The sequence below is a fragment of the Chaetodon auriga genome, chromosome 17 (genome assembly GCF_051107435.1).
Source record: "Chaetodon auriga isolate fChaAug3 chromosome 17, fChaAug3.hap1, whole genome shotgun sequence".
Lineage (NCBI taxonomy): Eukaryota > Metazoa > Chordata > Actinopteri > Chaetodontiformes > Chaetodontidae > Chaetodon > Chaetodon auriga.
In genome coordinates, this window is record NC_135090.1 from 15,087,889 (window position 1) to 15,105,000 (window position 17,112).

At 42.7% G+C, this 17,112-nt stretch overlaps 1 protein-coding gene across 5 annotated transcripts in view; it reads right to left on the reverse strand.

Moving 5' to 3' along the window:
* Window positions 1–2,524: 2,524 nt before the first annotated feature.
* Window positions 2,525–17,112, reverse strand: part of trps1 (trichorhinophalangeal syndrome I) — a 117,329-nt gene continuing 102,741 nt past the window's right edge. For all 5 annotated transcript variants that reach the window (XM_076754498.1, XM_076754503.1, XM_076754502.1 and 2 more), the window contains exons 10-11: window positions 11,550–11,672; window positions 2,525–7,380 (exon numbers count right to left, since the gene is read on the reverse strand). In XM_076754498.1, coding sequence (XP_076610613.1) covers window positions 5,776–7,380; window positions 11,550–11,672 — 1,728 coding nt within the window. In that variant the 3' untranslated portion in view covers window positions 2,525–5,775. The remainder of the gene's footprint in view (window positions 7,381–11,549; window positions 11,673–17,112) is intronic.

Sequence of the window (17,112 nt, forward strand, 5' to 3'; positions counted from 1 at the left end):
AAAAGGCTGCAGTTTGTCTCAGATTAGAACCCAGTCGTCTAACACATGAAGATTTACAGACTGCAGCAGCCTGTGTTGTTTGATTTGTAGAACAAAGCATTTCTTCTTCTTTGTTTTTTGCAATAAATCACCAATGAATCAAACATCACTTGTCCATTCTCAGTATGTTTGTTATTACTTTTATTAATTATTATCATCATCATCATCATCATCATCATCAACATTATTCTTCAAGTTTAGCTGTGTAACAAACTTTTTCTTGGCTGTCGAAATATGCTGTTGAAATATCATTCTTGCATGAAATAAAACCTAAAACAATAACATACAGAAAGGTAGCAGAATAAAATACAACATGAGAAAGAAAAAAAAAAACTAAAAAAAAAATCAAAAAAAAAAAATCCACTTTTCTCTATAAAAGCCATTCAACTGAATAGTCAAAATTCTACTAAATATATTGGTTAAATGTACATAGTTGATGTATGTGTGTGTGTGTTTGTGTGTGTGTGTGTGTGCATGCGTGTGTGTGTGTCTGACCATTAATAAACTGGCCTTTAGCTCCCTTGTCTCCCATGGTTAACACTGTACATCCCATAATGTACACTCAATCCGTACCACTGCTGCTGTGTGTCTTTGTGTGTGTGTGTGTGTGTGTGTGTGTGCGCGCGCGCGCGCATGTGTGTGTTGTCCCTTCCTTGGCAATAAGAACATAATAAATGGAGTGCAAGCAACAGCATCATTTTCTATAACACATTCTGACAAAGACAAAAATGAAAACACTTGTTAAGGCTCCCCAATGTAAACGCTGATGTGAAATGCCATCAAACCTAAAATGAAAACACTCATTATTGAAGGAAAACAAGGTCAAGTCACGTGCGTCCTGCAGAACTTCATTTCTAGCCAAAGATGCCTGTTTTTGAAGTGTAGCTGACAGCTGAAACGCTCTCCCAAAATTCCTATCAGCATTAATATCTATTATGGTTTAGATGTACAGCATCCTGGGAGGAAATATTAAGCTGGCAAATACACAAAAGAAGGTATCTGGACAGGAATGGGTTCTGCAGAGCACTTACAATACAAAAAAGTGTGCATGAGCAACATTTTTTATTGTCAAGGCTGTGTTCTTTTTACTTTCAACTCAGTAAGTACAGGGGAAGGATTTTCTTTCAAAAGCTAAACTACTGAAACATTTTGGCATCAGAATTTATCTCCGGCTCACTGAGAAATCCTTGTGGTTCATCAAGATGAGATATGCACCCAGATCGAACAAAAAGAAACGGAGAAAAAAAAGGCAAAAACTATTTGATCTTTTTTTTTTTTTTAAACATACTCTATCTTTGTCGCACTGTTTCCTAGAAATCCCATGAAAATCTCCACCAAAGGACTTCACATCTTTTAAAAAGATGAAAATTTGTGTTGAATTTTTATTAAATGTGAGTCCCGTTGGCAAAAGAATGAACCTAAATCTGAGAAAATCCACCCTTTGCTTGAAATTTTTCCTGCTGGTAACAACCTAAGCAGTTCCTGTCAGTTTCGGGGTAACTGAGCCGACCTCAGCTCAACTCCATGCGGTATGACACAATCGCCTAACTCCCATTTAAAACCCTGCGACCTGTCTACCAGCTGAGATTACCTTTAACAAAAGAAAGGATTCGGGAAAGAGGAGGAATAGGGAAGTGATGAGTGGCAGAGGGCAGTAGTGACAGGTGGAGAGATAAGAAGAAAGAGAGATGGACAGGTAGGTGTCAAATTAGACAACATAGGGGAGAGATACAAGTGATATTGAGGGGAGGGACGAACAACAGAAGAGAGGCGATGAATGGATGCTCTAACTAAACCTCTTTTTATCAGAAGCGTCATTTGATCCCATATATTCTTCAAAGGCACCCATCTATCCATCTCAGCAGGTTTCCCTCAGTCCTTCCTTTTATTCTCTTTTAACAAAGATCCTTTTTTTTTTTTTGCTACATTTGCAAATGTAAACAGTTTTATTACGCTAGCAGCCCCTCAAGAGACGCCCATAACTAAAAAACAAAAAAAAAACAAAAAAAAAAAAAGTATAGTCTACAATCTTAACACATCAGCACAAGAGATTTCCTGCAGTAAAGCCAAAGAAAATATTTAGTTTTTTGAATTAGCTTCATCGCGCCTGATGAGGCCTGATGGAACCTATTCAGCAAATCAAAGGGCAAAGTTCAGAATAAAGGTATTTGCAAACCATGTTACGCATGCAGCTCATAAGCCTTCACTTGACAGGTGTGATATGGATAGTGGAACCATACATGGTAAAGGTGTTAAGCGAACTCTTCAGGGAGCAAAAAAAATCCCTGCAACTTGACACCAGAGTGAGATGTATGGCAGACACTGAGGTGCCATCCTGAACAGTTTGATTTCATTGCATTTTTACGGCAGCAGTGAGAAGTCTTCTCATGACTGTGATAAGCCAGACTTTCAACTCTGATGTAAATATATTGCACCAATAGTTTAAAAGGTTTCTTAGTGTTTTTTTATGTGACACATTCAGTACTGTGTGCGGTGCTGTTTAGACAGGCTTTTTTTTTTTTTGGCTGTTAAGGAGTAAAGGCATAATGGAAATGCAGTACACCTTTAGTATTTCAACAGAAACTGAGAAAAGTTTCACTTCGCTCCGACTGTCAGGATTAATTATTAGAAAACTGGAAACTCTACACTATATGCCCCAACACACAGAGTATACCGTACAAGGTCTTCCTGCGTAAAAGTATGCTTTAAGGGGTAATGTCTGTACTGGAGGTATCGACCAGCAGGCAGCACTCCACAACACACTGACTGCTCGGTGGAAAGTTCAGTTATTTCATTTTTGTTCTGACTCGAGTCGAGAATTTGTCAAATTTTATAATTCATTGTTCTGAAATATCTGCAAGAAAGAAATTTCATCTCACTGCTGGTTTAAAAAGGAGAGGAACAACAACACTTTTACCATGATATGGGCACTCTGGTGACAGGACCGCATGCCATACTTTAGCTTCCAACTCCAAATAAACCAAACGCACAGTAGAGAACGTCTTCCTGGTATTAAAGTCTCTCATACAAACGTTACAGAGGCACATGTCTCAACATTTCCACTGAGCCGTGTACGTACATGCAAAAATGAAAGGTGGTTAACTAGTGACTGACAGTTAGCACAGCAACCAGTTTCATTTGAAAAGCACTCGTGGGTCGTTCTCATGGGCTGAAAACACCAAGTGTGAACAAGGATCTGACTAATCAGACAGCGAGACTGAAATCAATGGATGACTCTGATAACTCGGTACATGGGAATTCAAATAGAAGTCTGTTTGCCCAACTGCTGCCTGACGTGACTCATAACTTACATAACTTTTTGACACAAATAAACACACCTTTTAGAAAAACTGTACAGGTTACCAGGCACTAGGCGGAATATTTTTCATTCATGTCTTTTGGATAAGCATAGAAAAATATCTTTTTCTCATTCTCTCTTCCTTCCTGTCTTTTATAGTCTTTCGACCTATTATTACTTCCTTCAAAGGAGTCCCTTGGTGGTTGGTTTTGTTTTCTAGCAACTAAGGCAGCAAGGCTGGAGAAGTGATTCTCTCTTTATAAAAATAAACAAGATGGCCACTGTGTTGCTCCATTCTGACGCGTCGGGGGACCGACTGTCACGACTCTTTCACGGATGAAAAATAAATGATGAGGACTGTAACATTTGGTTTAAAGAGAGACTCAGTTGCGGTGTCAGGTGGGTCTTTCTGAGAAGAACCCAAAATGGGCAATGAATGGTAGAAAAGTGGGATGAGTTAGCTGGACATGATTGTTTCATTGAATAATAAAATGTAACTTAACGTAATCTTGTTTTTTTTTTTTTTTTTCCAGAAATATTTCCGTCTAACATGTAACAGTTCCCATCCATAGAAAAGGCAACTTATTTCGCAGGTTTTACACGATGCTAACATGCTACGCAGACGTAACCTACCAAACTCTCAGACACATGATAGGCTGAATAAAACACTGTCTGCAAGAAGCTCTGCAGACTCAATGCAGAGCAAAAGTTGATACAGTTAACCCAAGTAATTGATCCTTATGATAAAATTTAGGGGTTATCTCCCTAAGGTCCTAAGTCTCTCTATAAAACCGTGTAACCTAACATGTGAAAGACATACAGAAAAAAAAGTTACATACTAAGACCATTCTGACCTGTTTACACATAAAGAGCATGATAACAACACACACATATATATATGTATATATATGTATATACATATATATAAGAGAAAATCATGTAACATGCTAAAACCATTAGACCATTTAACATGTAAAAATGATGTGTCACATGCTATGAAACAGGTGGGTTGGTGTGCAACACGTGTGACCCCTGAGGACTGAAACACCGAGCGCAAGCCTTCATTATTTTACATCATCGTTTGGGGACGGACACATCCTTTGATCCTTACACACACAAAAGCAATTACACAAATGCACACATACACACAACCCCCTCTTCTGCTGTACCATTTCTGTTAGACGGCTGTTATCAATGTAACAAGTGTCCATAAGAACACAAACAAATAGCTCAAAAACGAAAAAGAAAAAACTCAAAAAGACTAATTTTTATAGTACCATTTCCTGCAAAAAAGCATTATTTGTCTTTACAAAATAACATATTATATATAGGAAAGTGTAGCAAATTGCATGTTTTGTACTATAACATCATCATAATTATTATTACCATTATTATTATTAATATAAATGTTAAGCAGGTTAATAGATGGTTTTTCTATTAGGCAGGCAGCCAGGCACGTAGCTAGTATCATGGCACGGAGGAAGGTAAAAAATAATGTCACTTGGTTCGATCCGAATGGATGAAGAGAACACTTCGGTCCGGAATCACACCGGGTTTAACCAGCTGAAACTGGTTTTAAGCAGTTCAAAAAGTCCCCGTCAGATCAAACCCAGCCGGTGTCCCGTCGTGGGCCGTGTTGCAGCGGTGGTGATTTTGCACTGACAGTTTCAGAAACAACAGGGCGCGAGAGAAACCGACTGATCCTTTTGTACCAAGGTAACACCAGCTGAGCCGGAACAAACTGGTTTAACACTGACCAGTTTCAAAGAGTCGAAACAAGTTTTGGTTTTGGATCCATTTGCACAGCGGTGAAACAGTCAAAAACATGCTCTGGACCAGAACAAAGCAGTTCTAACCAGATCACATCTGGTTGTACCAAGATAATGAATGATGCATCAGACTGGGCTGGACCAGCTCGGGGTTCAGTATAGCATGGTGCAGACCAGCTCAGCTCAGTTCAGTTAAAGTGTTTCGCTTGTAGCATTTTCTTTTTTTCTTCTTTTTTTGCTCTGCTGTATGGTGGCTGTGCAAGAGCTGAGCTCCTCAAACTCATCCTAAATGAGACCAGTCCAACTTTCAGTCAAGCTTCCAATCCTCTTATTTGGAAAGCACATGAAGTGGCTGTTTATTAAAGGTGATTTCAGCTGCATGCCCGGACTCTGTTGTTGAATACTTGCCACAGAGCTGTCAAGTGACCGTCACTCAACACAGGGTTCAGGCTATTTCTCCAAACTGTCCCTGCAGCAGTTCAGCGGGAGCCTACAATGATTTTTGACCATTTTGACAGCCGAGTGCTTCCAGCATAAGGATGTGTTCCATTTAGTGCCCAGGATAGGCCCATTTTGACATGAGCTAGCCTCCAGGAACATGGAGACGTAACAGCTTATTCATCCAATAAAACACGTTCTTCAAGGTTTGTGTGAGTCACAGGCATCAGATTAATTACTCTCTGTGTTCTCGTCTAAGTTTTTAGACTCAGTTGTGACCTCTGTGGTTTCTGTGATGGCATCACTACTGTCTGACACCATCTTGTCTCCCAGTTCCTGGTTTGTCACCTCATGACCATCTCCCGCTACCTCCTTTTCAACTCCCGTTTCATTGTCAGTGGCATCATTGCCTGTAACTTCCTTTGCTTGGTCGTCTTGACAAGCTCCTTCGACATCATTGCTTTCGTCTGTGACCTCACTGTGGTCACCTTTTTCCTCTGGCGTCGCATTGTGACTCTCGCGCTCCGACGCCGTCGTGACGTTCTGAATTATGCCGTCTTGCGTGTGACCCCTGTTTTGCGACGTTTTGTCTGTGTACCTATGCAGGCCCCTCTGTATGTGTGTGGTGAAATCGTAACGATCCGCACACACGTGGAGGCAAAAACTGCATTGGTATGGTCCCCGGTCACCGTGGCAACTCATGTGCAGGGCATACATGACCTCATCTAGGAAGTAGATCCCACAGTGGACGCAACGGTTGCTCAGGTCATCCTGCGTAGCCACTTCCACCATCGCGCGATTCGATGGGACACTTGACCGACTTTTTGTCAAATGATCCTTGTCTTCCTTTCCTATCTCCTCCTTCTGGTTCCCTCCATCTGTCCTCTCCCCCTCCTCTTTCTCCCCTTTCCAGTTCTCTCTCAACCTCTCAGCCAGTGGCGACTCTTGCCTTCTTCTCTCCGCGCCGTTCGTCGACACGTGTGCATTTGCAGCGCTTGTGTCTCTCTGTCTTATTGCAAGATCCAAAGGAGCATCATTTTCTAATGATGAGGATGAGGAGGTTTGGGAATGGAGAGGAGGAGGAGGATAGTGAGGAGGAGCTGGAGGAGGGGGGAGAGGAGAGTAGGGAGAGGCGCAGTAAGGCACCGTGTAGCTCTGCTGAGGATGCTGGACTGGAGTCACCATGGCACCAAGATAGTGAGCGTTATTTCCAAGGCTACCAGGGCTGCTTAGATTACTGATGCTACCAGGAACCCCAGAGGCGGCTGCCATCTTATACTTGGTCCAGAATCTGAGCCAGTCTGACTCGGGGGTCAAATCAGGTGAGAGGGTTAATGGTAGAGGCAAGGAGAAAAGGGGATACTGATACTTTTCAATGGGCGAACCAGGAGGCGAATAACTAGACGGTTTGGATGGACGCATGTACTTTTCAATCGGACTGCCTCTTTCTGATCCCCCTCCTCCTTTACCTCCCTCTATTTTTGATATAATTCCTCCCTCAGTGATGCCCCCGTTGCCTTCAGGTACCAATGAGGAGGGGGGATGTGAAGGGAGGAGCAGAGGAGGCATGCGCCGGTGGATCTCCAAAGTTTGATTGGCTAGGAAGGCTTGAGTGGATCTGGGCGAGCGCGAGCGAGGGGACGGCTGCTGGTTTTTCATGGAGGCGCCGCTTCTGTCGGACTCCTCGCCATTGATTCGCTCCTCGCTGGTGATGCGTTGCTGCTTGGGGGCGGGGGTTTCAGACGACAGGGAATCAGGGTTGAGGCGTTTTCGGGTTCGCCGTCGGATAATTTGCTCACCGTTGTTCTGCTTTATGATGTTCAGAGGTCTGGGTGTCTACGAGAAAAGGGAAAAAAAAGGGTTAGACAACATTTTGGCATTATTTGACCATGATGATATTAAATTAACCTTATTAGAAAAAAATGTTACAGCTGAGTACAATGCAAAATATCTATTTGAGCTTAGGACCAATTAATTGCTTGTTTGAACATGCTAAAACTATTCAGCACTCCTAAGACTGCGGTTTTTGCCCTTACCACAAGGGGGAGTGCTTACATCTGATGTAAATGAAGTTTGTTTTTAAGACTCAACTTTCACTTCACTGAAATAAGAAACATGTGCCTTCATTAATGTCTTATCCACTTGCTCATCAAGTAATCATTCCCACTAAAAGCACGACAAACTATACAATCAAAAAACATTTACAGGACAGAAACAGGTTTTATGAGCCGAGAGAAACTCGTTTTTTGGGTCGAAAAGGAAAAAGCTGAATTAGATCGAATAAAAAGTGCTCAGTAACATCCTTTCCATCCGCTTTCCCAATGGGGTTAATAAAGTAAGCTGCTTGATGATTGGTGAAACTTTTCTGATGTTTCAATCCGAAGTAAATGCCAAAAAAGATCAAAACAGTCAAAAACGTTTCCAGACAAATTAGCGAAATATTTTCTTTCCTGGAAGTTAAATAAACTGCACAGTTTAAAGTGTCTTTTAAAGTGTTTACACTTCAACTCAAAAGTAATGAGTCTGCTATCCTTTCACTATTAAAGAACTGGCTTCAATGAAGCCTCCTCTCTAAATACACATCATAAAAAGTGACCTCCACACAGCATTAACTGACAACAAAGTCAGATTTGAGTGGCAAAAAGGGAAGAGCTTTTCAAGCATCAAGAAAAGTTTTAGCTTATTCAAATTTACACTGTACACGGGTCGGATTTATTGGGCTTCAGGCACAGAAAAGAGCCTCGTTTTGTGCCCATGTACTATACGTGCCTATATGTAACTCCTGAATGTCTCTAGAAACCCCTGCTGTGTCTGTACTGTGCGTCTTAAAGCAATGTGGGGCTCTTGACATACATGGTGGGAGATGAAAAGATGCGTAGTGAAGGACAATACAGTGGGAAAAATATGATGGAGGAAGATGGATGAAGAAAGAGGTGTTTAAGGGGGTGAGATGAAAGGCTTCTATTTAAAGCAAAAAAGCAATAAAGTGCTCAAGCTTTTGTAATGTATTCCGTCTATGCTGGGATCCCCTTAGAATGATTTATCCCTCTGTGTATGTGTGGATAGCTCCATGTCTGCGACTGACAATGTGTGTCTCTAAAGGCCTGTGCATAATAGCATGCTCGTGTGTGTGTGTGTGTTTGCCGTGGTCAAAGGCAGTGTCAGCCTCAGTGTGCGATGTATAGCTGCTACTCAGATTATTTAAGGAGAAAAGAGTCATTTACAGCAATGAACCAGCGCCCATTTGAGACACCTGGATCCTTCCGTGCCTCCACAGCTTCCACATTAACAACATAATGTCAGCCATCGTGTCAGCTCGTATTGAGCTTCTTTGTCAGCTGACGTTTCTCTTATTCTTTTCAGCTTTTGTGTTTCCAGCTAAAGAGGAGTGAGGAGAATAAGAGAGGAAAAGGCAAAGACAAGAGTGGAAGGGGAAGACAGGCACGAAGGAGATGAGGTAAATGAGGGGGGGGGGGGGGGGGGGGTGATATATGGTGAGCAGAGGAGGAAGAGGTAGAGGGAGGGGACATGAAACGAATAGGAGGAGATGAAGGAGGGAGGGAGGGGAATACGGGAGGAGGGCGGCTGGAGAAAAAAGGCGAGAGCGAAGAAACAGCGACCCCCATGGTGGAACCAGTCCAAAGCTGTGCCCCAGTTCCATGCTGCAGTAAATACCAATTCTAAGCAGGATTTGATCCATTCTCACTAAGTGAAGTCAGTATGACGACTATAAACACTTGATTTTTCAGTGTGCGCTTAATGGACACGAGTGTGCCACTAAAAGACATCTGCTGTGTATGTGTTTCGTGTGATTGGTGGAGTCTGTGCAGTTCGTATGTACTGTGGGATTGCATGCATGCTTCTTCTCTTTTATTGTCTCCCTCTTTCACTCTCTCGGTCTTTCACTGTTGCTGTTGCTTTGGAAAGAAATTTAACATGCTTCGCTCGAGCCTCTGCCTCGTTGCTCTTCCTCCCTGTCTGCCTCTGAACGCCCTCCTCCTCTTTACCTCGCTAGTTTACATTCAAGTGTCTCGGTCACAGGGTGTGGACCTGCGCGATGTCTGATGTGCTTCAGTGTGGATCACTGGTCTCTGGGATCCAAACAGCTTCTTGTAGCTTCATAGAGGAGTCAGTTTTTTATTCGTTTATTTAATTCCCACAGTATATTTTGCAGCCTAATTAACTGGACATGTACATAAAAAGTGAGATGCTCGCCATTCACAGCACTTCCGTATCTGCAACCTTGTGTGAGACACTCAAATGGCCAAATAAACACACACACACACTATCTGTGATGCTGTATGCCTTTATGGTTGTGGGGTTGGCTTGATAGATCGCCTGGGCTGAGTTACTGCTGGTATACATAATTCTCCCTCTATCTATCTGTCTTTCCATCTCTTTCCTCCCCTTCTTGAATGTCCCCTCTGCATCCTCCCCTAATCTCTCCGTCTCTCACTCTTCAGACACCCCCCCCTCATTATCTCTGACCTCACTCTTTACCTTAATCTCCTCATTCTTCGTCTTCCTCCCTTTTCTCTCTCTTTGTTTTTTTGCCCCCCCCCCCCTTTACCTTTTTCCTCCCTCTTTATTCATAACTCTGCCTTACCCTCTCTCACTCTGAAGTGTTTTACTAGCTGCTATCCTCTCTAATAATGTGTGTAGAGCGTATAAAACTTTTATTATGGGATATAAAATACGGTTGTCGTGAAGATTGTCAAGAGAAGAGGGGGCTGGAACGTGATTGGAGCGGCAGATGAGATGAACGGGTTGAACCAAGGACAACTGCAGGGGCAGGAAGGAGTAAACTGCTACAGCTTGTCAGCCTCTAAAAGGTCTTTAAAGATCCATTCGATAATTGGAGCACAGTGCTCTGGGTTGTAACACAGTCAACCCCCTGATGCATTTATTAACACTGTGATTTACTACACTCAAACAATTTTGTGCACTTTACAAGCAGAGTTTAAAAATGCAATATGTGAACATGAATCTGGCATATCGCATACAGTATATGCATCAAGGCCTGAGGGGTTGTTTCACACTGATAATATTTGTAAACCCTTGGGTTAAATAGGTATATTCAAGTGTGAAATTGGCGTAAGCTCTATAAAAACATATCTGAGGTGAGAGAGCTCCATATTCTGAAGTCAACTAAAATCCAGGCTGGCTCTTTATCTCATCTGTAATTCATGCAGTCTAATTAAATTTGGGATTTCCATAGACTTTCCCCAGGCTTAGATGGTAAAGTTGATTCATTCCATCATATTTCTCACTCCATGGAACTGACTCGCTGTGACTGCTGAAATGGTCTGTAACTCCCAGCACCCACCAAATCAAATATACTTTATTCACAATATTACTTTCACAGTGGGATTCACAGAATATACACAAAAATTTTACTGCAGTATGCACCATTTAATTTGCCTCATATGCTAATCGGCCAACAGGAGGAATGATAATTAGTGGTCAGAACCACCCCGTGGATGTACTGAAACACTGCACAGAGTCTACAAAATAGTCCAAAGTACTGCGTTCCTGATCCAGTACGACCTTTATGGAGTGAGCGCATGTCGGTCTCTCATGGCTGGTTCGGAGTTCAGCACTGCAAATGAACTCCTGTGTGATGATACACTTGTCCGTATTAGTTTCCTTTCTATCGCTCTACGTTTAATAAAGTGGTTTTGAAATTTAAAGCTTCTTTCTTGTCTCACTTCTAATTAGTTTGAAAGAAAACTACAATAAAAGGGGATCACAGGCACTGACACCGTGGGTGCTTTCACACCTGCACTGTGGCGTGACCATGAAGTTATGTACACTGACAGGGAGCTCGCTGATTGGTCAGTTTGGTTGACTGTCATCCTGCATCATCGGGACCCGTGAGAGCACCCTTGATGTACCACATCTGGTACGACTATTTCTCTCTACCTCACCACTGTTTGTGTAGAAAAATGTCCACAAACACACAGCTGGCGTTTGCATGCACCTGTACACGTCTGAGTGTGACTTACCGAATGCAGTTTTTGGTATAAACCACATGCGTTGCAGACGTAGCCTCCGTTAGCGTTCTTCCTCCACAACGACGTCTTGGTGGTCAGACAGTTTGCACAGAAGACCCCGCTGCCTCTGCGCCGCTGTGGATGCAGAGAGACGGAAAACATTTGAGAGGGGAGCACAAACATAGACTGATTAAGAAACTATGGGAGATTGGGAAAGAAGCAAAGTCACAGAGAGAAAAGAAAGAGGAAAAAGGACAGAAAACGTCGACTGAAGTTTTGATAGCTATTTCATTTTCACACCACTCAAGAACAATGACTTGGTAGTAAGGTTAGGAGAGAGAGAGAGAGAGAAAACAGATTGGCTTGGTGGCACAGAGATGATGTGCGCTCATTTATCATGCCTAATGGGAAATCCTACTGAGAACATTGTTCTCCTCTACGCTGATTTTCTCTGAGTGGAACAAGGTTAATAAAAACACCAAAATATACTTCAGTGAAAGCAAAATGATCCAGTCCAGCTGAATAAATTGTGTGTTTTAAACATGGAGTCTCTGAGAGAGATCTCTTGTAACAGAGATGCGAGATACTGCGGTAATTTTGCCAAGTGCTACTTGACAGATGTGGAAGGAGATGAGTTATGCTTTCACCTTGTAGCATAAAGTGTTTTAGTGTTTATCTGAACTGCAGGAGGTACTTTACAGGCAAGTGTTTGACTTTAACTGTATTAGTGTGCGCTTTCTCTCTTTCTCACACACACACACACACACACACACACACACACACACACACACACTTCTGCAGTTCAAGGAGCAGTGGTGCATAGAAAAGTAGTGTGTGCAAGGAAGGGTGGGGAGGGGGTGAAAAGGCCAATTGTCGTGGCAACGTGCTCCATCACAGTAATGAGCCAATCACAACGTTTCTCCATCCCATTAAGTCTCTGGCCCCATTCACCACCTTTATGACCCTGAGAGGACAGCATACCTCATCTTTCTCCACCATGACTGTCTGTTTCTCTCTCTATCTGCCTGTCTGTTCACTCCCTCTCTCTCTCTCCATCTCTTTAAGTTTCATCTCAGCCTCGTTGCTCGTCCCATCTCCATTTTCTCCTCTTAATCTTTCCAATCCTGTCTCCTCTTTGCTCCTCGGTTTTACTTTTCTTAAGCTTTACATTCATTCCAGCGTGTTTTATGGAGCTAAATATCAGAAACACCAGCATTTTCCCTTCTCTGACCCGTGTGTTATGTGCATATCTGTCTCTGGCTCCTTGCAGTGGCACCATCACACCTCACTGATGATCTCTCTGTGGTTGTGATAGTGAATGTCTGCATACTGCCTGTGCCTATGGCCATGGCTTAGTAAAATCCATAACACACATCCTGTACGTCTGCCATCTTTCCCTGTTCTCTCTCTCTCTTGTCTTCTCACTGCGATCCCAATCTGTTTCTCCCTCTCCTTCCATCATGGACTTTGTGTCCGTCGGGGCCTTCTCCTTTCAGTACTGGTTTCTTGTTGTTTTATGTTCATGACAGTGCTGAGAGCTCAGCATATTTTTGGGCGCAGAGCACCCAGTCCTAGAAGTTAAAAAACATTTCAACTTTTCATAAAACAGCGCTGCACTTCAATCAGGCTTTCCATAGTCTCAGAGGTACAGATGGAGCCACTACCAGCTCTTCCACCAAGCATCTGTTTTGTGCTGCCAGCTAAAAGCAGAGGAGCCCAGTGGGCACGGCGCTGCTCAGTTTATTTTTGCAGTCTAGTGTACTGCAAGGATCACAGCACAATTAACCACTTAACATTTCTCTGGGAACACACACCACACACAGACACTCACATATATTAAGGCCTGAGTGACACAGTGCAGACACATTTGAAGAACATCATTTGTCAGTTTGATGTACTTCTGGTGAGAATTAATCAGTCTGCAAGCTTGAAAAGACACTGTTCAAACACCTTTTGTCATAGCAAAAGTCATATTTAAGGCAAGAATCCAAAGTTCATTTGCCGCCCTGTGCAAACATACAAGGAAGGTTCCGTTAAAGTGGAAAAAAGAGATCTAAAATAAATTGTGTTAATTGTGTGATCAGGAACATAAACATCTGTACTAGACAGTGTTAAAAGATTAGACATCAAACTGCAGTGCCAGTGAAATGTGGTTTAATAGCTCTTTTGTTTCCCTGCTGTAATTTCAGCTCATAAACAGACATTTACGATGACATCCTTCATTCTGTCTGTATCAGCCTAGAAAATCAAACTTTTAGACTGTTCAGAGATTTAATACGAGGAACCCCTACACGTGTTTATTTACACTGGAGAAACTTTGTCTCTCAGTCTCAAAACATGCACAATAAAACATCCTGTTTCCTCTGACGTTGTATATAATAAACACCTGAGCTAATATTCGAGTCTTTATGGTACATGTGTTTTTGTCCATCTGACATCACACAGCAGAACACTACATGATCTGATCCCCTCAATGGCACACTGAGCCTGAGTCAGCGTGTGTGTGTGTGTGTGTGTGTGTGTGTGTGTGTGTGTGTGTGTGTGTGTGTGTGTGTGTGTGTGTGTGTGTGCGCACACCAGACGGTTACCACATGTAGAGAGACAGAGCCAGGTGATTGATTGATGTGCGCTTCCTGTGTCTGTGTCTGAGTGCCGGTGTGTGTGTGTGTGTGTGTGTGTGTGTGTGTGTGTGTGTGTGTGTGTGTGTGTGGAGTGTTGCAAGCCAAACACTGCATCTGTCATCAGAATTCAGTTTCCCTCCGAGCGCCCAAATCACTCACATATGGCCCCACAGCTGCCCCTAATCGCAACACACACACACACGCACACACACGTGCACAGCTACACACACGCACGCGCTTACACACATGCAAACACACATGCATATATGCACCCACACGCACGCTCATACACACACACCTGAAAATCTTTGCTTCCACTGGCTAATGAAGGCATGCAAGATTTGGATGAGAGGCCACAATCCAACAAGTGTGTGTGTGTTGGGGGTGTCTTGGCTACTCCAGAACCAGGGTAAAAGGATAGCACAGTCTGTGTGTGTGTGTGTGTGTGTGTGTGTGTGTGTGTGTGAGAGAGAGAGAGAGAGGTTCAAGTGTCAATTACAAAGAAAAGTGCAGAAATAGCCCCCACCACCGTACAAAATGCACGTGTGCATGCACACACAGACGCACAGACACACAGACACAGACACAGACACACACAGACACACACACACACACACACACACACACACACAAAATTTGGCTCATGAACTCTCACTTCCTCTTCAATCATCATATGGTTGGCTTGACATGCGTGGAAATGTGCACATTCACACACACGCACGCACGCACACGCGCGCACGCGCACACACACACACACACACACACACACACACACACACACACACACACACAGGTTTGAATGGGAGTACATCTCTTGATGACTTTTTGTGACTATGTTTGTGTGCTGGTGTGTGTCCACAGAATGTGTGTGTACCGGTGCATGTTTTCTGATTGATTACTGATACCTGGCCTCTCCCGCTCACCCCAGCCTACAGAGGAGGGCTGCAGGTAATTAGAACCCAGGGTCTTAATGACATCTATTTATCTGCGGCCTATGATACCGTTCAATTAGTACCACCAACAACGCCCTCTGACACAAACACACACGTGCAACACATGCATGCAGAGGCACACAAACACACAAACACATTCATTAGTCAGGAAATTAAAAATTTTATCAACTTCCGCCTAATCAAGCTAAAGCCATGCCAACAAATAAAGTTTAAAGTTGATGTTTATTTACAAAGTTAAGTTTCTTAAATAGGAAGTGCATTTAAGTAACTAGCGTAAACGCCGCTCTGTTATCCCTGGGCCTTGTTCTGAGTAATTCTCTGAAGCTGACAGGTGTCCAGTTTGAATCCTATTAATAAAAAAAAAAAAAAACAGGCTGATGGAATTTTCCTATTCCTCTGCACTCAAACAGGGAGATAAAAGACATCAGATAATTTCATCTCCTGGTGAAAAGATCAGTGCAAACAATGAGAGCACGTCAAAAAACACAACACAGACAAGATGACAATATTTGCAGATTTTATCAGGCTCACTGTGCTCATGAAAAGGCCGGCAGAAATTAAGAGTACAATCTACTCAGTGGCAGGCTGCACATAAAACAACATTTATTGGTTTAATAACTTTCACAATCAGTGTGCTAAGTCTCTCTGCTCTAATGCACCGACAGCTCTAACAGGGAGCCTTCTCTCCCCGTGCCAGTAGATTTAATAGAAGAATACATGAAAGGGGCTGCATGACCTGACTGTTTGTTTGGGAAAACAGGCTACTTTTTATATTACATGTATTCCTCCCTTCCGTGTTGCTGAACAACTCCAATACTCCAATTTAATTTTGTTTTTAGACTTTTGTGGGTTTGCACCGCGATGCCAGCTTTCCATTAAACGGGTTAAAAGTGATTGCGATCCTTTAAATTCAAGCAGAATTATGAGCTGTTTTCTCAGTGACTTTCTCGTGACTCTGCTCATAAAACGCAGTAATAAATTATAACTTCATTCTGGAGAATCTGATTTTTATTCGACATCAAAACATATGGTGTAACCACACAGTGGCTGAACCCTTCAGCTGCGGCTTTGAGGTCCACTCCGAGATTCTCCTGAAGCCATAAATTTACAGATGTTGTACAAACTGTTTACACAGCACGGTCTTTCAGATCGTTATGGAAGAGCTGGCCGAAATAGATAAGCATCCGCTTGGTTTAGGGTTTGTAGCAATACTGAGTCCCTCAAATGTATTTTAGCTTCCATCTGCAACCAATATGTGGTGGCATCTTTAAACTCTGGCGGTGTAGCTTCACTTGAAACGCTTTGGCGAGGCAGACTGGTGGCCTACACACGAGCTGCTGTAAGTCAAAATGCTTTGCACCCATTTTAAAAATAACATTCAAGCTCATTCTTATCTCGCAGCTTATGAAAATATCTCGCTGTCAAGGACTTACAGAGCAAGACAACAATTCCTGTTTGCTTTGAGTTTGTGAAAACCAGCCACTTTCTTCAATCAGGGTCACATTTTTCTTACGGTGCAAATCTCGTGGTGCAACAAAACAAACTGCTTTTTCAGTTTGCATACTGAAAGAAAACTAAACACGCAACCGTTTCGAACGGCAAGGTGCTGCTATCCTTGAAGTTATGTGACAGAACAGAGACAGATACACGTAGATGGAAGCGGAGACAGAGAATGTGAGAAAGAGGATAAAGAAACAGACTGAGGTGCCCTGCGGTCTCGAATACATTTAAAAAGAGGGCTTTCTAAACAAAGTCCTTCGAAATGAAATTACATTTAATTCACTTACGGAGTAAGTCAGCCCTGTTCTTTACGCACACACACACACAGAAAGAGACACACGCTTACACACCTACACACTTACACTGATACACGCACTGACTTGCATTAAATCAGCGATTATTTAATCAAGCTAGAAGACTAGCTGGAGGAATTAACTAAATTCCATACTGCCAAGTCCAATATCCTATATACTGGATCAGTCCCTCGCTCTCTCTTTCTCA